Source organism: Oncorhynchus mykiss, chromosome 28 (genome assembly GCF_057628025.1).
Source record: "Oncorhynchus mykiss isolate SJ-2025 chromosome 28, ASM5762802v1, whole genome shotgun sequence".
Classification (NCBI taxonomy): Eukaryota; Metazoa; Chordata; class Actinopteri; order Salmoniformes; family Salmonidae; genus Oncorhynchus; species Oncorhynchus mykiss.
This window is the reverse complement of record NC_143049.1, coordinates 34,270,401-34,295,407: the sequence shown is the minus strand read 5'-3', so window position 1 is coordinate 34,295,407 and position 25,007 is coordinate 34,270,401. Positions and strand designations below refer to the sequence as shown.

The following is a 25,007-nucleotide window of genomic DNA, read 5'->3' as shown; positions in this document are numbered from 1 at the left end:
GGAGGAGGGGTGGGAGAGAGGGGTGGGGGTGTGGGAGAGAGGGAGGAGGGGTGGGAGAGAGGGAGGGGGGGTGGGAGAGAGGGAGGAGGAGTGGGAGAGAGGGAGCATGGGTGGGAGGGGGGGTGAGAGGGAGGAGGGGTGGGAGAGAGGGAAGGGGGGTGGGAGAGAGGGAGGAGGGGTGGGAGGGAGAGAGGGAGGAGGGGTGGGAGAGAGGGAGGGGGGGTGGGAGAGAGGGAGGAGGGGTGGGAGAGAGGGAGGAGGGGTGGGAGAGAGGAAGGAAGGGGGGTGGGAGAGAGAGAAGGGGAGAGAGGGAGGAGGAGAGGAAAAGAGCAGGGTAGGGGAAAGAGAGATATGGAGGGGGGATAGAAAGAGAGAGACTGAGGGAGAGTGAAGGAGGGAGTGAGGGAGCGAAAGCGTTAGCGAGAAAGAGAGCAACTGCGAGAGAGGGAGGGGGGGTGGGAGAGAGGGAGGGGGGGTGGGAGAGAGAGAAGGGGAGAGAGGGAGGGGGGGTGGGAGAGAGGGAGGGGGAGAGAGAGAAGGGCCCATCTGTTTGTCCTCACTCCTCAGAGGGATGAAAGCTCAGTGTGTCAGATGGGCAGGCCAGCTCATTGAGTGCGACAGTGTCCAGAAAGACCACTTTGAATCAGGCAACTCCCAGGTACACCCAAGGTACCGTCAGCTACCGTCTCTTATAGATCTGTACCTCCTACCATTTTCTATGTCCTTGGGTGATTGTTTGGCACCTTGGAAGTTGATTGTCTTTGCACTTCAACAAAACAAAAGTTGGCATAAGCCGCAGAAATCATTTTTCCGCTTTTGTGAATTCACATCTGGCAGATCTGCATGTCTGTATATTGAATTCACATCTAGCAGATCTGCATGTCTGTATATTGAATTCACATCTAGCAGATCTGCATGTCTGTATATTGAATTCACATCTAGCAGATCTGCATGTCTGTATATTGAATTCACATCTAGCAGATCTGCATGTCTGTATATTGAATTCACATCTAGCAGATCTGCATGTCTGTATATTGAATTCACATCTAGCAGATCTGCATGTCTGTATATTGAATTCACATCTGGCAGATCTGCATGTCTGTATATTGAATTCACATCTAGCAGATCTGCATGTCTGTATATTGAATTCACATCTAGCAGATCTGCATGTCTGTATATTGAATTCACATCTAGCAGATCTGCATGTCTGTATATTGAATTCACATCTAGCAGATCTGCATGTCTGTATATTGAATTCACATCTAGCAGATCTGCATGTCTGTATATTGAATTCACATCTAGCAGATCTGCATGTCTGTATATTGAATTCACATCTAGCAGATCTGCATGTCTGTATATTGAATTCACATCTAGCAGATCTGCATGTCTGTATATTGAATTCACATCTAGCAGATCTGCATGTCTGTATATTGCACACAGCCTTATCTCCACCCGGCACAGCCAGAAGTGGACTGACCACCCCTCAGAGCCTGGTTCTTCCCTAGGTTTCATCCTAGGTTCCGGCCTTTCTGGAGTTTTTCCTAGCTATCGTGCTTCTACATCTGCATTGCAGTTTGGCGTTTTTGGTTTCTGTGTAACACTTTGTGACAGCCCCGGATGTATAAAGGGCTTTATGACTAACATATAACACTTTTATTTGATTAGTAGAATTGAAATGATAACCTGTTTTATCTGTTCTCCTTTACACAGCAGCACACCGTTGTGACACAGTTCTCAATAATTGATGCCAAACAGCCTTACGGGTGACTATTAGAGTCAGTAATTCAGCTGTTACAGCAGGGATTGTTCCAACACATCATGTTCCTGAGGCCTGGTTAAGTGATTATGCCACTGTTTGTTTTGTTTCCCAAACCTCCTCTAAGATTTAGGAGCTAAGACATTGGGCTTAATTGAGTCAAACACACATGCGGTATTTACTCAGTAGCACATATCTTGTTATGTTTCCTAACCTTTTAAGACAGAACGACATTGGGCTCAATGCAGTCAAACCCACATTACTATATCCACATTTCTTATGGTCAAATATAAACTCACTATATATATATATGTCTTGCCTATATATATATATATATACAGTACCAGTCAAAAGTTGGGTTTTTCTTTATTTTTTAAAACAATGTTCTACATTGTATAATAGCAGCGAAGACGTCAAAACTATGAAATAACACATGGAATCATGTAGTAACCAAAAACGTGTTAAACAAATCAAAATATATTTAAAATTTGAGATTCTTCAAAGTAGCCACCCTATGCCTTAAATGACAGCTTTGCACACTCTTGGCATTCTCTCAACCAGCTTCATGAGGTAGTCACCTGGAAGGCATTTCAATTAACAGATGTGCCTTGTTAAAAGTTAATTTGTGGAATTATGTGACAAGGTAGGGGTGGTATACAGAAGATAGCCCTATTTGGTAAAAGACCAAGTCCATATTATGGCAAGAACAGCTCAAATAAGCAAAGAGAAACGACAGTCCATCATTACTTTAAGACATGAAGGTCAGTCAATACAGAACATTTCAAGAACTTTTAACGTTTCTTCAAGTGCAGTCACAAAAACCCATCAAGCGCTATGATGAAACTGGCTCTCATGAGGACCGCCACAGGAAAGGAAGACCCAGAGTTACCTCTGCTGCAGAGGATAAGTTCATTAGTTAGCCTCAGAAATTGCAGCCCAAATAAATGCTTCACAGAGTTCAAGTAACAGACACATCTCAACATTAACTGTTCAGATGAGACTGTGTGAATCAGGCCATCATGGTCGAATTGCTGCAAAGAAGCAAAGGACACCAATAAGAAGAAGAGACTTGCTTGGGCCAAGAAACACGAGCAATGGACATTAAACCGGTGTAAATCTGTCCTTTGGTCTGGTGTTCAAATTTGAGTTCCAACCTCCGTGTCTTTGTGAGATTTTTGGTTCCACCTTGAAGCATAGAGAAGGAGGTGTGATGGTGCTTTGCTGGTGACACTGTCAGGGATTTATTTAGAATTCAAGGCACACTTAACCAGCATGGCTACCACAGCATTCTGCAGTGATACACCATCCCATCTAGTTTGTTTATCAACAGGACCATGACCCAAAACACACCTCCAGGTTGTGTAAGGGCTATTTGACCAACAAGGAGAGTGATAAAGTGCTGCATCAGATGACCTGGCCTCCACAATCACCGACCTCAACCCAATTGAGATGGTTTGGGATGAGTTGGACCGCAGCGTGGAGGAAAAGCAGCCAACAAGTGGTCAGCATATGTGGGAACTCCTTCAAGACTGTTGGAAAAGCATTCGTCATGAAGCTGGTTGAGAGAAATACCAAGAGTGTGCAAGTCTGTCAAGGCAAAGGGTGGCTACTTTTAAGAATCTCAAATATATTTAGATTAGTTTAACTCTTATTTGGTTACTACATGATTCCGTATGTGTTATTTCATAGCTGTGATGTCTTCACTATTATTCTACAATGTAGAAAATAGTAAAAAATAAAGAAATAAAGAAAAACCCTGGAGTCAAAGGTTGGTGATGTTTTCAATCCACAACGGTGACATTGTTACAATCTCAATGGCAACAATGTCACCACCGATGACAAACTGATCTCTTGAGACAAGAGACCATTGTACTCATTCACAAGGACACATGCCTGAGTCAAATAGATCCCGAGTGAAACAAAGAAACCAAGGTAATAGAACCACGTTGAAAACTACTTCCGGCGCCGACAGAGATGGCCGCCTCGCTTCGCGTTCCTAGGAAACTATGCAGTTTTTTGTTTTTTTACGTGTTATTTCTTACATTAGTACCCCAGGTCATCTTAGGTTTCATTACATACAGTCGAAAAGAACTACTGAATATAAGATCAGCATCAACTCACCATCAGTACGACCAAGAATATGTTTTTCGCGACGCGGATCCTGTGTTCTGCCTTACAAACAGGACAACGGAGTGGATCCTATGCAGCGACCCAAAAAAACGACTCCGAAAGAGAGGGAAACGAGGCGGTCTTCTGGTCAGACTCCGGAGACGGGCACAGCGCGCACCACTCCCTAGCATTCTTCTTGCCAATGTCCAGTCTCTTGACAACAAGGTTGATGAAATCCGAGCAAGGGTAGCATTCCAGAGGGACATCAGAGACTGTAACGTCCTTTGCTTCACTGAAACATGGCTCACTGGAGAGACGCTATCCGAAGCGGTGCAGCCAACGGGTTTCTCCACACATCGCGCTGACAGAAACAAACATCTTTCTGGGAAGAAGAGGGGCGGGGGCGTATGCCTCATGGCCAACGTGACATGGTGTGATGAAAGAAACATACAGGAACTCAAATCCTTCTGTTCACCTGATTTAGAATTCCTAACAATCAAATGTAGACCGCATTATCTACCAAGAGAATTCTCTTCGATTATAATCACAGCCGTATATATCCCCCCCCAAGCAGACACATCGATGGCTCTGAACAAACTTTATTTAACTCTTTGCAAACTGGAAACAATTTATCCGGAGGCTGCATTCATTGTAGCTGGGGATTTTAACAAGGCTAATCTGAAAACAAGACTCCCCAAATTTTATCAGCATATCGATTGCGCAACCAGGGGAGGAAAGACCTTGGATCATTGTTACTCTAACTTCCGCAACGCATATAAGGCCCTGCCCCGCCCCCCTTTCGGAAAAGCTGACCACGACTCCATTTTGTTGATCCCTGCCTACAGACAGAAACTAAAACAAGAGGCTCCCACGCTGAGGTCTGTCCAACGCTGGTCCGACCAAGCTGACTCCACACTCCAAGACTGCTTCCATCACGTGGACTGGGAGATGTTTCGTATTGCGTCAGATAACAACATTGACGAATACGCTGATTCGGTGTGCGAGTTCATTAGAACTTGCGTTGAAGATGTCGTTCCCATAGCAACGATTAAAACATTCCCTAACCAGAAACCGTGGATTGATGGCAGCATTCGTGTGAAACTGAAAGCGCAAACCACTGCTTTTAATCAGGGCAAGGTGTCTGGTAACATGACCGAATACAAACAGTGCAGCTATTCCCTCCGCAAGGCTATCAAACAAGCTAAGCGCCAGTACAGAGACAAAGTAGAATCTCAATTCAACGGCTCAGACACAAGAGGCATGTGGCAGGGTCTACAGTCAATCACGGACTACAGGAAGAAATCCAGCCCAGTCACGGCCCAGGATGTCTTGCTCCCAGGCAGACTAAATAACTTTTTTGCCCGCTTTGAGGACAATACAGTGCCACTGACACGGCCTGCAACGAAAACATGCGGTCTCTCCTTCACTGCAGCCGAGGTGAGTAAGACATTTAAACGTGTTAACCCTCGCAAGGCTGCAGGCCCAGACGGCATCCCCAGCCGCGCCCTCAGAGCATGCGCAGACCAGCTGGCCGGTGTGTTTACGGACATATTCAATCAATCCTTATACCAGTCTGCTGTTCCCACATGCTTCAAGAGGGCCACCATTGTTCCTGTTCCCAAGAAAGCTAAGGTAACTGAGCTAAACGACTACCGCCCCGTAGCACTCACATCCGTCATCATGAAGTGCTTTGAGAGACTAGTCAAGGACCATATCACCTCCACCCTACCTGACACCCTAGACCCACTCCAATTTGCTTACCGCCCAAATAGGTCCACAGACGATGCAATCTCAACCACACTGCACACTGCCCTAACCCATCTGGACAAGAGGAATACCTATGTGAGAATGCTGTTCATCGACTACAGCTCGGCATTCAACACCATAGTACCCTCCAAGCTCGTCATCAAGCTCGAGACCCTGGGTCTCGACCCCGCCCTGTGCAACTGGGTACTGGACTTCCTGACGGGCCGCCCCCAGGTGGTGAGGGTAGGCAACAACATCTCCTCCCCGCTGATCCTCAACACTGGGGCCCCACAAGGGTGCGTTCTGAGCCCTCTCCTGTACTCCCTGTTCACCCACGACTGCGTGGCCACGCACGCCTCCAACTCAATCATCAAGTTTGCGGACGACACAACAGTGGTAGGCTTGATTACCAACAACGATGAGACGGCCTACAGGGAGGAGGTGAGGGCCCTCGGAGTGTGGTGTCAGGAAAATAACCTCACACTCAACATCAACAAAACTAAGGAGATGATTGTGGACTTCAGGAAACAGCAGAGGGAACACCCCCCTATCCACATCGATGGAACAGTAGTGGAGAGGGTAGCAAGTTTTAAGTTCCTCGGCATACACATCACAGACAAACTGAATTGGTCCACCCACACAGACAGCATCGTGAAGAAGGCGCAGCAGCGCCTCTTCAACCTCAGGAGGCTGAAGAAATTTGGCTTGTCACCAAAAGCACTCACAAACTTCTACAGATGCACAATCGAGAGCATCCTGGCGGGCTGTATCACCGCCTGGTATGGCAACTGCACCGCCCTCAACCGTAAGGCTCTCCAGAGGGTAGTGAGGTCTGCACAACGCATCACCGGGGGCAAACTACCTGCCCTCCAGGACACCTACACCACCCGATGTCACAGGAAGGCCATAAAGATCATCAAGGACATCAACCACCCGAGCCACTGCCTGTTCACCCCGCTATCATCCAGTAGGCGAGGTCAGTACAGGTGCATCAAAGCTGGGACCGAGAGACTGAAAAACAGCTTCTATCTCAAGGCCATCAGACTGTTAAACAGCCACCACTAACACTGACACTGACTCAACTCCAGCCACTTTAATAATGGGAATTGATGGGAAATGACGTAAATATATGACTAGCCACTTTAAACAATGCTACCTTATATAAATGTTACTTACCCTACATTATTCATCTCATATGCATACGTATATACTGTACTCTATATCATCGACGGTATCCTTATGTAATACATGTATCACTAGCCACTTTATACTATACTATGCCACTTTGTTTACATACTCATCTCATTTGTACATACTGTACTCGATACGATCTACTGTATCTTGCCTATGCTGCTCTGTACCATCACTCATTCATATATCCTTATGTACATATTCTTTATCCCCTTACACTGTGTACAAGACAGTAGTTTTGGAATTGTTAGTTAGATTACTTGTTATTACTGCATTGTCGGAACTAGAAGCACAAGCATTTCGCTACACTCGCACTAACATCTGCTAACCATGTGTATGTGACAAATAAAATTTGATTTGATTTGATTTGATTTGATATGTTTTTCATATCCTGAGGATTATACCACACACGTCATTGATTCTCAGTGTGCTGCAGGCTACTACTGTTTTTCATATCCTGAATATCCTACTGCACGTCATATTTACATATCAACTCTGGTTATTATTATGAAGACTTACTATTATTATGAAGATACCTATACCAGGATACTGGTGCTTTGTCCTGTTTTTGTTGACTTCAACGCTATATGTAAAGGGAGTGTGTGGATACATTGTGCCACAGAAACACAAACAGTTGGTGATAAAACCGACTGTAGGACTACAGAATGGTGTTTACTGCCTTATTGTGTTTTCAAATGTATACGTTAAAACCTCTGGGTGCCTTGGAGTAACCTTTCCTTGGTAGTAACCTTTCCTTGGTAGTAACCTTTCCTTGGAGTAACCTTTCCTTGGTAGTAACCTTTCCTTGGTAGTAACCTTTCCTTGGAGTAACCTTTCATTGGTAGTAACCTTTCATTGGTAGTAACCTTTCCTTGGTAGTAACCTTTCCTTGGTAGTAACCTTTCCTTGGTAGTAACCCACGACTCATCCTTTCTGATCCAGTCTGAGTGTTTCCGTGCACGCCACGCTCTGTGGCCAGGCGTTTGTGTCTCTTGGGCTTTGTTCGACCCGTGGCTGTGTTGTCTTCCCTGTCACCGTTGAACGCGGCTCCATTTTCTACCCCCATTCAAACTCCGGTGATTTGAATCTTTAACTTAAGTCGTTGGTTTTCTTGTTCTTTCATGGCCGATTTTATTATATACAGTGTATTCAGACCCCTTTTCAAAATGTTGCTACGTTACAGCCTTATTCTAAAATGGATAAAATAAAAAAAATCCCAATCAATCTACACACCATTATTGACAAAGCGAAAACAGGTTTTTAGAAATGTGAAAATGTATCACGTTAAAATTAACTGAATAACATAAGTATTCAGAAGCTTTGCTATGAGACTTGAAATTGAGCTCAGGTTTCCATTGAACATCCTTGATTTTTCTACAACTTGGAGTCCACCTGTGGTAAATTCATTTGTTGGACATGATTAGGAAAGGCACACACCTTTCTACACTACAAAAGTTTTAGAACACCTGGAGAGGCCTATAAGCCACAGTGTCTCGCATCCACTGTGAAATCTGGAGGAGGATCGGTGATGATCTGGGGGTTCTTCAGCAAGGCTGGAATGGGGGCAGATTTGTCTTTGTGAAGGACGCTTGAATCAAGCCACAAGGAAGAAAACCTGCTTCCTTCTGCTCTGACAATGTTCCCCAACTCTGAGGATTGGTTTTTCCAGCAGGACAATGCTCCCCAACTCTGAGGATTGGTTTTTCCAGCAGGACAATGTTCCCCAACTCTGAGGATTGGTTTTTCCAGCAGGACAATGCTCCCAAACTCTGAGGATTGGTTTTTCCAGCAGGACAATGCTCCCCAACTCTGAGGATTGGTTTTTCCAGCAGGACAATGCTCCCCAACTCTGAGAATTGGTATCTCCAGCAGGACAATGCTCCATGCCACACAGCCAGGTCAATGAAGGTGTAGATGGAGGACCACCAGATCAAGACCCTGTCATGGCCGGCCCTGGAGGGTTATTCCAGGTGTGCTTAACGATGGTTGCCAGGTGTGCGCAATGTGGGTTGCCAGGTGTGCGTTACCATAGGGAGCAGGTGTGCGCAGTCGTGATTGCCAGGTGTGTGCAGTGATGGTTGCCAGGTGTGCGCAGTGATGGTTGCCAGGTGTGTGCGGAGAGATGGTTGCCAGGTGTGTGCAGTGATGGTTGCCAGGTGTGTGCAGTGATGGTTGCCAGGTGTGTGCAGTGATGGTTGCCAGGTGTGCGCAGTGATGGTTGCCAGGTGTGCGCAGTGATGGTTGCCAGGTGTGCGCAGTGATGGTTGCCAGGTGTGTGGAGAGATGGTTGCCAGGTGTGTGCGGAGAGATGGTTGCCAGGTGTGTGCAGTGATGGTTGCCAGGTGTGTGCAGTGATGGTTGCCAGGTGTGCGCAGTGATGGTTGCCAGGTGTGCGCAGTGATGGTTGCCAGGTGTGTGGAGAGATGGTTGCCAGGTGTGTGGAGAGATGGTTGCCAGGTGTGTGCGGAGAGATGGTTGCCAGGTGTGTGCGGAGAGATGGTTGCCAGGTGTGTGCAGTGATGGTTGCCAGGTGTGTGCAGTGATGGTTGCCAGGTGTGCGCAGTGATGGTTGCCAGGTGTGCGCAGTGATGGTTGCCAGGTGTGTGGAGAGATGGTTGCCAGGTGTGCGCAGTGATGGTTGCCAGGTGTGCGGAGAGATGGTTGCCAGGTGTGCGGAGAGATGGTTGCCAGGTGTGCGCATTAATGGTTGCCAGGACCGGTGGTTAGTAGACTGGCGATGTCGAGCGCCGGAGGGAGGGAGTAGGCGTGCCAGATGTATCTATTTATTCCCATTTTACCACAGTGAACTAACTTATTGATGATATGACAATAATGCCAATGCTCATTGATATGTCTATCAAAGATTCAGATGAAAAGGGAAACAAAAAAGCTGATTCATTTGAAAAGAAGATGAAACTCAGTACAGAAAGAGTAATTTACTTCCCATATCTAAAATTAACCTTCAAACCCAATGCAGGGAAATATATGTCTTTTTAAACCCAATGCAGGGAAAGAGATGTCTTTTGAAACCCAATGCAGGGAAAGAGATGTCTTTTAAAACCCAATGCAGGGAAAGAGATGTCTTTCTAAACCCTATGCAGGGAAAGAGATGTCTTTTTAAACCCAATGCAGGGAAAGATATGTCTTTTTAAACCCAATGCAGGGAAAGAGATGTCTTTTTAAACCCAATACAGGGAAATATATGTCTTTTTAAACCCAATGCAGGGAAAGAGATGTATTTTTAAACCCAATGCAGGGAAAGAGATGTCTTTTTAAACCCAATGCAGGGAAAGAGATGTCTTTTTAAACCCAATACAGGGAAAGAGAGGTCTTTTTAAACCCAATGCAGGGAAAGAGATGTCTTTTTAAACCCAATGCAGGGAAAGATATGTCTTTTTAAACCCAATGCAGGGAAAGATATGTCTTTTTAAACCCAATGCAGGGAAAGAGATGTCTTTTTAAACCCAATACAGGGAAAGAGATGTCTTTTTAAACCCAATGCAGGGAAAGAGATGTCTTTTTAAACCCAATGCAGGGAAAGAGATGTCTTTTTAAACCCAATACAGGGAAAGAGATGTCTTTTTTTTCCTTTCCTTTGTCCAATTCAAAGTGACAACAGCTTTATCGATCACGGATTAGAATAACACACGTCTCCTAGAAACGACTGCTCAATACGTGACAAATACACAGAACGGTAACACACACCATGAATACAACTATAACATATTGACATGTTTCTACTCAAATATCTTATGACTCTTTTGTGACACAAGTGGAACACGGTAGGAAAAAGCCTTTCACGCCATAAATACATTGTAATGTATTGACATTTTACCATTGAAATATCCTGTTTTTAGGGCGATGAAACGTAATGGAAAAGGCCCATCTCAGGGTCGGGCTGTGATTTGCGGGTTGTCAGTTTGTATTGCCACTCTCCCACTGCAGACAACATGGATAGATCAGACAAATTACATTTCCTAGAAATACCAGAGGACTCAGCGCTGCTGTGTTTACTGTCAGTCAATTACTGCAGGGACTGACTGCAGAGCAGGTGGGGTGACAGTTCGTCCTCTGTCCGCTCTCTCGCTTCCTCCCTCCTTCCCTCCTTCAGCCTCTACTCCTCCCTCCCTCTTTCTGCCTCTCCTTTTAACTTCCTTCACTGCATGTCTTCTCTTTCTAATCTATTTCTTGTGTGTTCGTCTCTATCTTTCCCCTGTGTTTGTTGGTCTCTATCTTTCCCCTGTGTTTGTTGATCTCTATCTTTCCCCTGTGTTTGTTGGTCTCTATCTTTCCCCTGTGTTTGTTGGTCTTGCTAAATCAATGTGTTCTCTCTGTCTTTCTCTAACTGTCATTTTTGCCATCTTGCTCTCCCCAATGCGTCTTCACTGGGTCAGAGAGTTGTGGACTGCTATTATGCTTGTGATCTCAGCAGGAGGTGTTGGAGAGAGGAACAGAGAGGGAACTACAGTCGTATGGCACCAGGGCAAAATGCACCAGCCAGTATGATAAAACCCTAATGATGGAATGCATGATAGGCTACAATAGTGGTAAATGTACCCACTGTAGCGACAGATCTAGGATCAGTTTATCCTCCCTAAATCGGTAGTCCTTAACCATAAGTAGGCGGAAACTGATGCCATTGTCTAGGGGCATCTTCACCCTACTTCCCACTGACGCATAGTGCAGTATAGTATATCCTGTACTGACGCACAGTGCAGTATAGTATATCCTCTACTGACGCATAGTGCAGTATAGTATATCCTCTACTGACGCATAGTGCAGTATAGTATATCCTCTACTGACGCATAGTGCAGTATAGTATATCCTCTACTGACGCATAGTGCAGTATAGTATATCCTCTACTGACGCATAGTGCAGTATAGTATATCCTCTACTGACGCATAGTGCAGTATAGTATATCCTCTACTGACGCATAGTGCAGTATAGTATATCCTCTACTGACGCATAGTGCAGTATAGTATATCCTGTACTGATGCATAGTGCAGTATAGTATATCCTGTACTGACGCATAGTGCAGTATAGTATATCCTCTACTGACGCATAGTGCAGTATAGTATATCCTGTACTGACGCATAGTGCAGTATAGTATATCCTGTACTGACGCATAGTGCAGTATAGTATATCCTGTACTGACGCATAGTGCAGTATAGTATATCCTGTACTGACGCATAGTGCAGTATAGTATATCCTGTACTGACGCATAGTGCAGTATAGTATATCCTGTACTGACGCATAGTGCAGTATAGTATATCCTGTACTGACGCATAGTGCAGTATAGTATATCCTGTACTGACGCATAGTGCAGTATAGTATATCCTGTACTGATGCATAGTGCAGTATAGTATATCCTGTACTGACGCATAGTGCAGTATAGTATATCCTGTACTGATGCATAGTGCAGTATAGTATATCCTGTACTGATGCATAGTGCAGTATAGTATATCCTGTACTGACGCATAGTGCAGTATAGTGTATCCTGTACTGACGCATAGTGCAGTATAGTATATCCTGTACTGATGCATAGTGCAGTATAGTATATCCTGTACTGACGCATAGTGCAGTATAGTATATCCTGTACTGATGCATAGTGCAGTATAGTATATCCTGTACTGATGCATAGTGCAGTATAGTATATCCTGTACTGACGCATAGTGCAGTATAGTATATCCTGTACTGATGCATAGTGCAGTATAGTATATCCTGTACTGACGCATAGTGCAGTATAGTATATCCTGTACTGATGCATAGTGCAGTATAGTATATCCTGTACTGATGCATAGTGCAGTATAGTATATCCTGTACTGATGCATAGTGCAGTATAGTATATCCTGTACTGATGCATAGTGCAGTATAGTATATCCTGTACTGACGCATAGTGCAGTATAGTATATCCTGTACTGATGCATAGTGCAGTATAGTATATCCTGTACTGACGCATAGTGCAGTATAGTATATCCTGTACTGATGCATAGTGCAGTATAGTATATCCTGTACTGATGCATAGTGCAGTATAGTATATCCTGTACTGACGCATAGTGCAGTATAGTATATCCTGTACTGATGCATAGTGCAGTATAGTATATCCTGTACTGATGCATAGTGCAGTATAGTATATCCTGTACTGACGCATAGTGCAGTATAGTATATCCTGTACTGACGCATAGTGCAGTATAGTATATCCTGTACTGATGCATAGTGCAGTATAGTATATCCTGTACTGATGCATAGTGCAGTATAGTATATCCTGTACTGATGCATAGTGCAGTATAGTATATCCTGTACTGATGCATAGTGCAGTATAGTATATCCTGTACTGATGCATAGTGCAGTATAGTATATCCTGTACTGATGCATAGTGCAGTATAGTATATCCTGTACTGACGCATAGTGCAGTATAGTATATCCTGTACTGATGCATAGTGCAGTATAGTATATCCTGTACTGACGCATAGTGCAGTATAGTATATCCTGTACTGATGCATAGTGCAGTATAGTATATCCTGTACTGACGCATAGTGCAGTATAGTATATTCTGTACTGATGCATAGTGCAGTATAGTATATCCTGTACTGATGCATAGTGCAGTATAGTATATCCTGTACTGATGCATAGTGCAGTATAGTATATTCTGTACTTCTCTCCTCTGCAGCTTATTACTCCTGACCAAGTTATTCCTCTGAGGTGCCCTGAGGGCAGAGCAGTGTGGTCTGTGCTACTCTGACAGGGGGTGACCTGAGGGCAGAGCAGTGTGGTCTGTGCTACTCTGACAGGGGGTGACCTGAGGGCAGAGCAGTGTGGTCTGTGCTACTCTGTTTTTAGACATGTTTGCGAATTTATTTAAAATAAAAATACCTTATTTCAATTAGTATTCAGACCCTTTGCAATGAGAAATTGAGCTCAGGTGCATCCTATTTCCATTGATCATGCTTGATGTTTCTACAACTTGATTGGAGTCCACCCGTGGTCAATTCAATTGATTGCACACGATTTGAAAAGACACACACCTGTCGATATAAGGTCCCACAGTTGAAAGTGCATGTCAGAGCAAAAACCAGGCCGTGAGGTCGAAGGAATTGTCCATAGAGCTCGGGGACAGGATTGTGTCGAGACACAGATCTGGGGAAGGGTACCAAAAAATGTTTGCAGCATTGCAGTTCCCCAAGAACACAGTGGCCTCCATAATGTTTGGAACAACCAAGACCTGCTAGAGCTGGCCGCCGGGAAAGTGCATGTCAGAGCAAAACTGAGCAATCGGGGGAGAAGGGCCTTGGTCAGGGAGGTGACCAAGAACCCAATGGTCACTCTGACAGAGCTCCAGAGTTCCTCTGTGGAGATGGGAGAACCTTCCAGAAGGACAACCATCTCTACAGCACTCCACCAATCAGGCCTTTATGGTAGAGTGGCTAGATGGAAGCCACTCCTCAGTAAAAGGTACATGACAGCCCGCTTGGAGTTTGCCAAAAGGCACCTAAAGGACTCTCAGACCATGAGAAACAACATTCTCTGGTCTGATGAAACCAAGATTGAACTCTTTGGCCTGAACGCCAAGCATCACGTCTGGAGGAAACCTGGCACTGCTTATCACCTGGCCAATACCATCCCGACAGTGATGCATGGTGGTGGCAGCTTTATGCTGTGGGGATGTTTTTCAGCTGAAGGGACTGGGAGACTAGTCAATATCGAAGAAAGATGAACGGAGCAAAGTACAGAGAGACCCTTGATGAAGACCTGCTCCAGCGCGCTCAGGACCTTAGACTGTGACAAAGGTTCCCCTTCCAACAGGACAACGACCCTAAGCACACAGCCAAGCCATTGCAGGAGTGGCTACGGCACAAATCTCTGAATGTCCTTGGAGTGGCCCAGCCAGAGCCTGGACTTGAACCTGATCGAACATCTCTGGAGAGACTAGAAAATAGCTGTGCAGCAACGCTCCCCATCCAACCTGACTGAGCTTGAGAGGATCTGCAGAGAAAAATGGGAGAAACTCCCCAAATACAGGTGTGCAAAGCTTGTAGCATCATACCCAAGAAGACTAGAGGCTGTAATCGCTGCCAAAGGTGCTTCAACAAAGTACTGAGTAAAGGGTCTGAATATTTATGTAAATGTGATATTTAAGTGTTTTATTTTTAATACATTTGCAAACATTTCTAAAAACCTATTTTGCTTTGTCATTATGGGGTATTGTGATGTCATTATGAGGTATTGTGTGTAGATTGATGAGCAGAAAAAAACGATTTAATCCATTTTAGAATAAGGCTGTAACTTAACAAAATGTGGAAAAAGTCAAGGGGTCTGAATACTTTCCAAATGTACTGTATGTCATGTATAATTGTTTTGTCAGTAATGTGTGAACACAGATAGCAGGTTAGGCCCACCCAGTGGCTCTGCTGTTTCTTCTCCCATTTACAATGGGATGTTAAGCAGGGCTGAGATTGGCTTGGGTTGGGAATTCATCCTACTTATTTCTTTCTGCTACTTGTTCAGTCTCTCTTTCTCTCTTATTCATTCTCTCTTTTTATTATTCATGATCTCTCTTTCTCGTCTTTCTCATTATCTCTCTCTCTCTCATTCATTTTCTCTCTCTCTTATCTCTATTATTCATTATCTCTCATTTATTCTCTCTTTCTCATTCATTTTCTCTCTCTCTTATCTCTATTATTCATTATCTCTCTTTCTCGTCTTTCTCATTATCTCTCTCTCTCTCTCATTCATTTTCTCTCTCTCTTATCTTTATTATTCATTATCTCTATCATTTATTCTCTCTTTCTCTCTTCTATATTCTCTCTCTCTACGGACATGCGCTGCATACGTAATACATCTTGCATGCAGGACACGTGGGCGTTCAAACACACACACTCTCTCTTCATCACCCCCCTCATTCTCCCCAAACACCGCCACACCTATCTCTCACTCAATCCCTCTCCTTTGTTTATTTGGCCGTATCCCTGCTTCAGTTCCACTTGGACGGAGTGAATATATAACAGAGGGTGATGTATAACCCCACTCTGTCAGGAGCCGCTAGCTGAAACCACCTTTGTTTACTGCCCACCATTACAGAGAAACGCATCAGACAACCTATCTGACGGCATAACATCGAAACAGACACACACGTGCACAGCACAGGAGGTTGGAGGCACCTTAATTGGGGAGGACGTGCTCGTTGTCATGGCTGGAGCTGAATTAGTGGAATGGTATCAAATATATCAAACACACTGTTTCTATGTGTTTTATGCCATTCCATTCGCTCTGTTCCAGCCATCATTATGAGCCGTCCTCCCCTCAGCAGCCTCCACTGGTGCACATACCTGCACACACACGTACTGCATCCATCAACCCCCTCATCACACACACACCACCGTCTATAATAAATACTGCCTCCGAGTTCAATCAGTGTCGCTGTTTTGAATGATCTTTGAATAGAAGAAAAAGAATCCCCACCAAATTGAGACTGTTATTTTGTTTATAAATATCATGTAAATGTGTGTGTGTGTTGACTTTTGTAATGAAATTGGTCATTGTGTTAGGAAAACATTTTTCTAAAGAAAAATTATATTACATTTATTTTTTAGAGAACCTGACCTCAAAGCATTGAAGGAAACATTTAAAATTCAGTACTCTCTGTACCCAACATGACCAGTATGAATATATTATCTGTAAAAATATCAACACTTCCTGTATGTCTTGGGAGTTTAGAATACTGTAGTCTCACAGTAGGTCATAGACTGCCCCCTAGTGCTATGTGCATGGGAGTTTAGAATACTGTAGTCTCACAGTAGGTCATAGACTGCCCCCTAGTGCTATGTGCATGGAACTGGCTAAATGTTAGGATTTGACATCCAATGGAATAGTCAATGTATTCCCTTGAATGAATGTCCTCTGCAATGTGTTGACGTAGTGGCTGGTTTGGGTTTATCAAAGCAGTATATGCTCATGTAACATAATATGGAAGCAATGACACTAAATGCCTTTTTTGTAGTCCCATCTATGTCCACTGAACCTTTTTGTAGTTCTGTCTATGTCCACTGAACCTTTTTGTAGTCCCATCTATGTCCACTGAACCTTTTTGTAGTCCCATCTATGTCCACTGAACCTTTTTGTAGTTCCATCTATGTCCACTGAACCTTTTTGTAGTTCCATCTATGTCCACTGAACCTTTTTGTAGTCCCATCTATGTCCACTGAACCTTTTTGTAGTCCCATCTATGTCCACTGAACCTTTTTGTAGTTCCATCTATGTCCACTGAACCTTTTTGTAGTCCCATCTATGTCCACTGAACCTTTTTGTAGTCCCATCTATGTCCACTGAACCTTTTTGTAGTCCCATCTATGTCCACTGAACCTTTTTGTAGTCCCATCTATGTCCACTGAACCTTTTTGTAGTTCTGTCTATGTCCACTGAACCTTTTTGTAGTTCCATCTACGTCCACTGAACCTTTTTGTAGTCTCATCTATGTCCACTGAACCTTTTTGTAGTCTCATCTATGTCCACTGAACCTTTTTGTAGTTCTGTCTATGTCCACTGAACCTTTTTGTAGTTCCATCTATGTCCACTGAACCTTTTTGTAGTTCCATCTATGTCAACTGAACCTTTTTATAGTCTCATCTATGTCCACTGAACCTTTTTGTAGTTCTGTCTATGTCCACTGAACCTTTTTGTAGTTCCATCTATGTCCACTGAACCTTTTTGTAGTTCCATCTATGTCCACTGAACCTTTTTGTAGTCCCATCTATGTCCACTGAACCTTTTTGTAGTCCCATCTATGTCCACTGAACCTTTTTGTAGTCCCATCTATGTCCACTGAACCTTTTTGTAGTCCCATCTATGTCCACTGAACCTTTTTGTAGTCCCATCTATGTCCACTGAACCTTTTTGTAGTCTCATCTATGTCCACTGAACCTTTTTGTAGTCTCATCTATGTCCACTGAACCTTTTTGTAGTCTCATCTATGTCCACTGAACCTTTTTGTAGTTCTGTCTATGTCCACTGAACCTTTTTGTAGTTCTGTCTATGTCCACTGAACCTTTTTGTAGTTCTGTCTATGTCCACTGAACCTTTTTGTAGTTCTGTCTATGTCCACTGAACCTTTTTGTAGTCTCATCTATGTCCACTGAACCTTTTTGTAGTTCTGTCTATGTCCACTGAACCTTTTTGTAGTTCTGTCTATGTCCACTGAACCTTTTTGTAGTCCCATCTATGTCCACTGAACCTTTTTGTAGTCTCATCTATGTCCACTGAACCTTTTTGTAGTTCTGTCTATGTCCACTGAACCTTTTTGTAGTTCTGTCTATGTCCACTGAACCTTTTTGTAGTTCTGTCTATGTCCACTGAACCTTTTTGTAGTTCTGTCTATGTCCACTGAACCTTTTTGTAGTCTCATCTATGTCCACTGAACCTTTTTGTAGTTCTGTCTATGTCCACTGAACCTTTTTGTAGTTCTGTCTATGTCCACTGAACCTTTTTGTAGTCCCATCTATGTCCACTGAACCTTTTTGTAGTTCTGTCTATGTCCACTGAACCTTTTTGTAGTTCCATCTATGTCCACTGAACCTTTTTGTAGTTCTGTCTATGTCCACTGAACCTTTTTGTAGTTCTGTCTATGTCCACTGAACCTTTTTGTAGTTCTGTCTATGTCCACTGAACCTTTTTGTAGTTCTGTCTATGTCCACTGAACCTTTTTGTAGTTCCATCTATGTCCACTGAACCTTTTTGTAGTCCCATCTATGTCCACTGAACCTTTTTGTAGTTCTGTCTATGTCCACTGAACCTTTTTGTAGTCTCATCTATGTCCACTGAACCTTTTTGTAGTTCTGTCTATGTCCACTGAACCTTTTTGTAGTTCCATCTATGTCCACTGAACCTTTTTGTAGTTCTGTCTATGTCCACTGAACCTTTTTGTAGTTCTGTCTATGTCCACTGAACCTTTTTGTAGTCCCATCTATGTCCACTGAACCTTTTTGTAGTTCTGTCTATGTCCACTGAACCTTTTTGTAGTCTCATCTATGTCCACTGAACCTTTTTGTAGTCTCATCTATGTCCACTGAACCTTTTTGTAGTTCTGTCTATGTCCACTGAACCTTTTTGTAGTTCCATCTATGTCCACTGAACCTTTTTGTAGTTCTGTCTATGTCCACTGAACCTTTTTGTAGTCCCATCTATGTCCACTGAACCTTTTTGTAGTTCCATCTATGTCCACTGAACCTTTTTGTAGTTCTGTCTATGTCCACTGAACCTTTTTGTAGTCCCGTCTATGTCCACTGAACCTTTTTGTAGTCCCATCTATGTCCACTGAACCTTTTTGTAGTCCCATCTATGTCCACTGAACCTTTTTGTAGTCCCATCTATGTCCACTGAACCTTTTTGTAGTCCCATCTATGTCCACTGAACCTTTTTGTAGTCTCATCTATGTCCACTGAACCTTTTTGTAGTCTCATCTATGTCCACTGAACCTTTTTGTAGTCTCATCTATGTCCACTGAACCTTTTTGTAGTTCTGTCTATGTCCACTGAACCTTTTTGTAGTTCTGTCTATGTCCACTGAACCTTTTTGTAGTTCTGTCTATGTCCACTGAACCTTTTTGTAGTTCTGTCTATGTCCACTGAACCTTTTTGTAGTCTCATCTATGTCCACTGAACCTTTTTGTAGTTCTGTCTATGTCCACTGAACCTTTTTGTAGTTCTGTCTATGTCCACTGAACCTTTTTGTAGTCCCATCTATGTCCACTGAACCTTTTTGTAGTCTCATCTATGTCCACTGAACCTTTTTGTAGTTCTGTCTATGTCCACTGAACCTTTTTGTAGTTCTGTCTATGTCCACTGAACCTTTTTGTAGTTCTGTCTATGTCCACTGAACCTTTTTGTAGTTCTGTCTATGTCCACTGAACCTTTTTGTAGTCTCATCTATGTCCACTGAACCTTTTTGTAGTTCTGTCTATGTCCACTGAACCTTTTTGTAGTTCTGTCTATGTCCACTGAACCTTTTTGTAGTCCCATCTATGTCCACTGAACCTTTTTGTAGTTCTGTCTATGTCCACTGAACCTTTTTGTAGTTCCATCTATGTCCACTGAACCTTTTTGTAGTTCTGTCTATGTCCACTGAACCTTTTTGTAGTTCTGTCTATGTCCACTGAACCTTTTTGTAGTTCTGTCTATGTCCACTGAACCTTTTTGTAGTTCTGTCTATGTCCACTGAACCTTTTTGTAGTTCCATCTATGTCCACTGAACCTTTTTGTAGTCCCATCTATGTCCACTGAACCTTTTTGTAGTTCTGTCTATGTCCACTGAACCTTTTTGTAGTCTCATCTATGTCCACTGAACCTTTTTGTAGTTCTGTCTATGTCCACTGAACCTTTTTGTAGTTCCATCTATGTCCACTGAACCTTTTTGTAGTTCTGTCTATGTCCACTGAACCTTTTTGTAGTTCTGTCTATGTCCACTGAACCTTTTTGTAGTCCCATCTATGTCCACTGAACCTTTTTGTAGTTCTGTCTATGTCCACTGAACCTTTTTGTAGTCTCATCTATGTCCACTGAACCTTTTTGTAGTCTCATCTATGTCCACTGAACCTTTTTGTAGTTCTGTCTATGTCCACTGAACCTTTTTGTAGTTCCATCTATGTCCACTGAACCTTTTTGTAGTTCTGTCTATGTCCACTGAACCTTTTTGTAGTCCCATCTATGTCCACTGAACCTTTTTGTAGTTCCATCTATGTCCACTGAACCTTTTTGTAGTTCTGTCTATGTCCACTGAACCTTTTTGTAGTCCCGTCTATGTCCACTGAACCTTTTTGTAGTCCCATCTATGTCCACTGAACCTTTTTGTAGTTCCATCTATGTCCACTGAACCTTTTTGTAGTCCCATCTATGTCCACTGAATCTTAGACATAATCTTCTATCAAAGTTATGTATCAACATTCTGTCAGCTTTCCCATAACTTTTAGTCTTCGCTATAACCATAGTTCTGTCAACCCCTCATCTTATAACCCTCTAAGTTCAACATCAGCTTTCTTTCAACATCTCTACTGCCTCTTGCTTTTAGCCATAACCTTCTATCAACTTTCTACTAGCATTCTCTCAACCTTTGCCTTTCAGGACACCAATGAGACCCCGGGAGTGTTCGGCAGCACTCTTGGAGTGGACCTTTGCCGGGGCCGCAGGCGTCACTCGGGCACGCTACAGCTGCCCCCGTTGTCATGGCGACAGGCGGAGAGGGATCTAAGCCGTGCGCCAGAGGGGGACACCATGGCCCGGCCCACCACCCTGCCCTTCCACCCACTGCCACAGATCAACATCATCCACGCCGACCCCGACAGGTTAGGTCAGAAACTAGCAGACACTGCAGTCCTGGAGAACTCAAGTTGTGCTTCCTTACTTGAGGTTAAACCCAACGTGTTTTCTCCTGTCTGTATTAGAGCATTCTATGTTCATGTTTTGGTGAACCAATCTTACTCTATACTAAGGTATAATATGTGTTGGTGGAATCCTAGCAGCATGTCTCTCGAGTGGCACAGCGGTCTAAGGCACTGCATCTCAGTGCTGGAGGCGTCACTACAGACCCTGGTTCGATTCCTGGCTGTATCTCAATCGGCCGTGATTGGGAGTCCCATAGGGCGGCGTACAATTGGCCCAGAATCATTAGGGTTTGGCCGGGAAAAGGCCGTCATTGTAAATAAGAATTTGTTATTAACTGACTTGCCTAGTTAAATAAAGGTTATATAAAATAAAATATATATCTGTTCTGGACATTGTATCAGCAAAGTGCAATTTCATCCAACAACCACTGGGTGGAGATAAAGGGCTCTAAATGCCATTTGTGGTGCCTGCTGAATTCTAGTCTTTGGCGATGTTCTGCATACCGGGGTATTTCAAAATACTGATGGTATGATTTTCAATACTGTGTACTACAGAGGGGGTTGACCTTACAAAGGTCACTTTCTGGGCTTGAATGGAAAGAGAGAGAGACGGGACTGTATGGAAGAGGGAAAATGGGTAGAGATTGTTTAAGTGAACCAGAGAAAGAGTAGGTAGGTAGAGAGTACTTGAGAGAGAAGGAGTGAAGGAAAAGACGGCGGGAGAGGCACAGAGTGTCCCCCCTGGCGAATCCTTGAAGTCCTGACAGAATAATAGAGAAGAGCTGGCCAAACAGGTCTGCCAACTAGAGCTGTCAGAAGAACCTTGTTTTGTTCTCTCTGGTGCGTCGTGTCCTGTATCCTCTCTGGTGTGTAGTGTGCTGTATCCTCTCTGGTGTGTAGTGTGCTGTATCCTCTCTGGTGTGTAGTGTGCTGTATCCTCTCTGGTGTGTAGTGTGCTGTATCCTCTCTGGTGTGTCTTGTCCTGTATCCTCTCTGGTGCGTCGTGTCCTGTATCCTCTCTGGTGTGTCTTGTCCTGTATCATCAGTGGTGTGTCGTGTCCTGTATCCTCTCTGGTGCGTCGTTTCCTGTATCCTCTCTGGTGTGTCGTGTCCTGTATCCTCTCTGGTGTGTAGTGTGCTGTATCCTCTCTGGTGTGTAGTGTCCTGTATCCTCTCTGGTGTGTCTTGTCCTGTATCCTCTCTGGTGTGTAGTGTCCTTTATCCTCTCTGGTGTGTAGTGTCCTGTATCCTCTCTGGTGTGTCTTGTCCTGTATCCTCTCTGGTGTGTAGTGTGCTGTATCCTCTCTGGTGTGTAGTGTCCTTTATCCTCTCTGGTATGTAGTGTCCTGTATCCTCTCTGGTGTGTAGTGTCCTGTATCCTCTCTGGTGTGTCTTGTCCTGTATCCTCTCTGGTGTGTCTTGTCCTGTATCCTCTCTGGTGTGTAGTGTCCTGTATCCTCTCTGGTGTGTCTTGTCCTGTATCCTCTCTGGTGTGTCTTGTCCTGTATCCTCTCTGGTGTGTCTTGTCCTGTATCCTCTCTGGTGTGTCTTGTCCTGTATCCTCTCTGGTGTGTCTTGTCCTGTATCCTCTCTGGTGTGTAGTGTGCTGTATCCTCAGTGGTGCGTCGTGTCCTGTATCCTCTCTGTTGTGTAGTGTGCTGTATCCTCTCTGGTGCATCGTGTCCTGTATCCTCAGTGGTGCGTCGTGTCCTGTAGCCTCACACTTGAGCTCCACTCATTGGGACCGAGTGAACTGGACTCTGTTCTAAACCAAGATCCTGGCTATGGAGGCTCATGGGGACAAAACAGAGCTGGAACAGAATATAGACTCCCGTGTGAATACCGTATTGGATAAGAGGACGAGCATTTCACCCCACATTTCCCCGAGACTGTTTCGTAAGCAGGTGGTGAACAAGCGCCGTTACAGGCGCTTCACTGTGGACCACACCTGGTAAGGCCCTGAAGTTGTGTGGATGTGTGTATAGCATATAGCATGGACCCTGGTCACGTCAGGGTCATCGTTTAACCCTTTCTGTCACGTTTAAGCAACTCATGTCTGCTGAAAATATCACTTTTAAAAGTTTATGTACTGTTGAGTCATAGCCAACTAATGTTGTTGTCTCGTCTTGTACTCATATATGTGGCCAGATATTCAATTGGAGAAAACACTTCAAAACACTTTTTTAAAAACCCACCTCAAACTTGTATCTCAAACAGACAGTTTTTCGAAAATGCTTGTCAATGTATGGCATCCTGTCTCATTGTCTGAGCTGGGCCGGTATACACACACACCGTTCTGTTGTTGGGGTACATCCACACCATTCTGTTGTTGGGGTCCACCCACACCATTCCAACACAAGAAAGCTGCTTTTTAAAATACACTGCTCAAAAAAATAAAGGGAACACTAAAATAACACATCCTAGATCTGAATGAATGAAATATTCTTATTAAATACTTTTTTCTTTACATAGTTTAATGTGCTGACAACAAAATCACACAAAAATGATCAATGGAAATCAAATTTATCAACCCATGGAGGTCTGGATTTGGAGTCACACTCAAAATTAAAGTGGAAAACCACACTACAGGCTGATCCAACTTTGATGTAATGTCCTTAAAACAAGTCAAAATGAGGCTCAGTAGTGTGTGTGGCCTCCACGTGCCTGTATGACCTCCCTACAACACCTGGGCATGCTCCTGATGAGGTAGCGGATGGTCTCCTGAGGGATCTCCTCCCAGACCTGGACTAAAGCATCCGCCAACTCCTGGACAGTCTGTGGTGCAACATGGCGTTGGTGGATGGAGTGAGACATGATGTCCCAGATGTGCTCAATTGGATTCAGGTCTGGGGAACCGGCGGGCCAATCCATAGCATCAATGCCTTCCTCTTGAAATAACTGCTGACACACTCCAGCCACATGAGGTCTAGCATTGTCTTGCATTAGGAGGAACCCAGGGCCAACCGCACCAGCATATGGTCTCACAAGGGGTCTGAGGATCTCATCTCGGTACCTAATGGCAGTCAGGCTACCTCTGGCGAGCACATGGAGGGCTGTGCGGCCCCCCAAAGAAATGCCACCCCACACCATGACTGACCCACCGCCAAACCGGTCATGCTGGAGGATGTTGCAGGCAGCAGAACGTTCTCCACGGCGTCTCCAGACTCTGTCACATGTGCTCAGTGTGAACCTGCTTTCATCTGTGAAGAGCACAGGTCGCCAGTGGCGAATTTGCCAATCTTGGTGTTCTCTGGCAAATGCCAAACGTCCTGCACGGTGTTGGGCTGTAAGCACAACCCCCAAATGTGGACGTCGGGCCCTCATACCACCCTCATGGAGTCTGTTTCTGACCGTTTGAGCAGACACATGCACATTTGTGGCCTGCTGGAGGTCATTTTGCAGGGCTCTGGCAGTGCTCCTCCTACCCCTCCTTGCACAAAGGCGGAGGTAGCGGTCCTGCTGCTGGGTTGTTGCCCTCCTACGGCCTCCTCCACGTCTCCTGAGTTACTGGCCTGTCTCCTGGTAGCGCCTCCATGCTCTGGACACTACGCGGACAGACACAGCAAACCTTCTTGCCACAGCTCGCATTGATGTGCCATCCTGGATGAGCTGCACTACCTGAGCCACTTGTGTGGGTTGTAGACTCCGTCTCATGCTACCACTAGAGTGAAAGCACCGCCAGCATTCAAAAGTGACCAAAACATCAGCCAGGAAGCATAGGAACTGAGAAGTGGTCTGTGGTCACTACCTGCAGAACCACTCCTTTATTGGGGGTGTCTTGCTAATTGCCTATAATTTCCACCTGTCTATTCCATTTGCACAACAGCATGTGACATT

The 25,007-nt window shown here is 44.4% G+C and overlaps 1 protein-coding gene across 3 annotated transcripts in view; it reads left to right on the top strand.

Annotated features, from left to right (window-relative positions):
• Positions 1-25,007, top strand: part of LOC110509034 (3',5'-cyclic-AMP phosphodiesterase 4B) — a 116,142-nt gene that overhangs the window by 36,578 nt on the left and 54,557 nt on the right. For 2 of the 3 annotated variants that reach the window (XM_036966732.2, XM_090225166.1), the window contains one exon: positions 20,911-21,131. In XM_036966732.2, the coding sequence (XP_036822627.2) occupies positions 20,911-21,131 (221 nt within the window). Of the gene's footprint in view, positions 1-20,910; positions 21,132-21,699; positions 23,122-25,007 lie in introns of those variants that run through there. The other variant, XM_090225167.1, reaches the window with a different exon arrangement.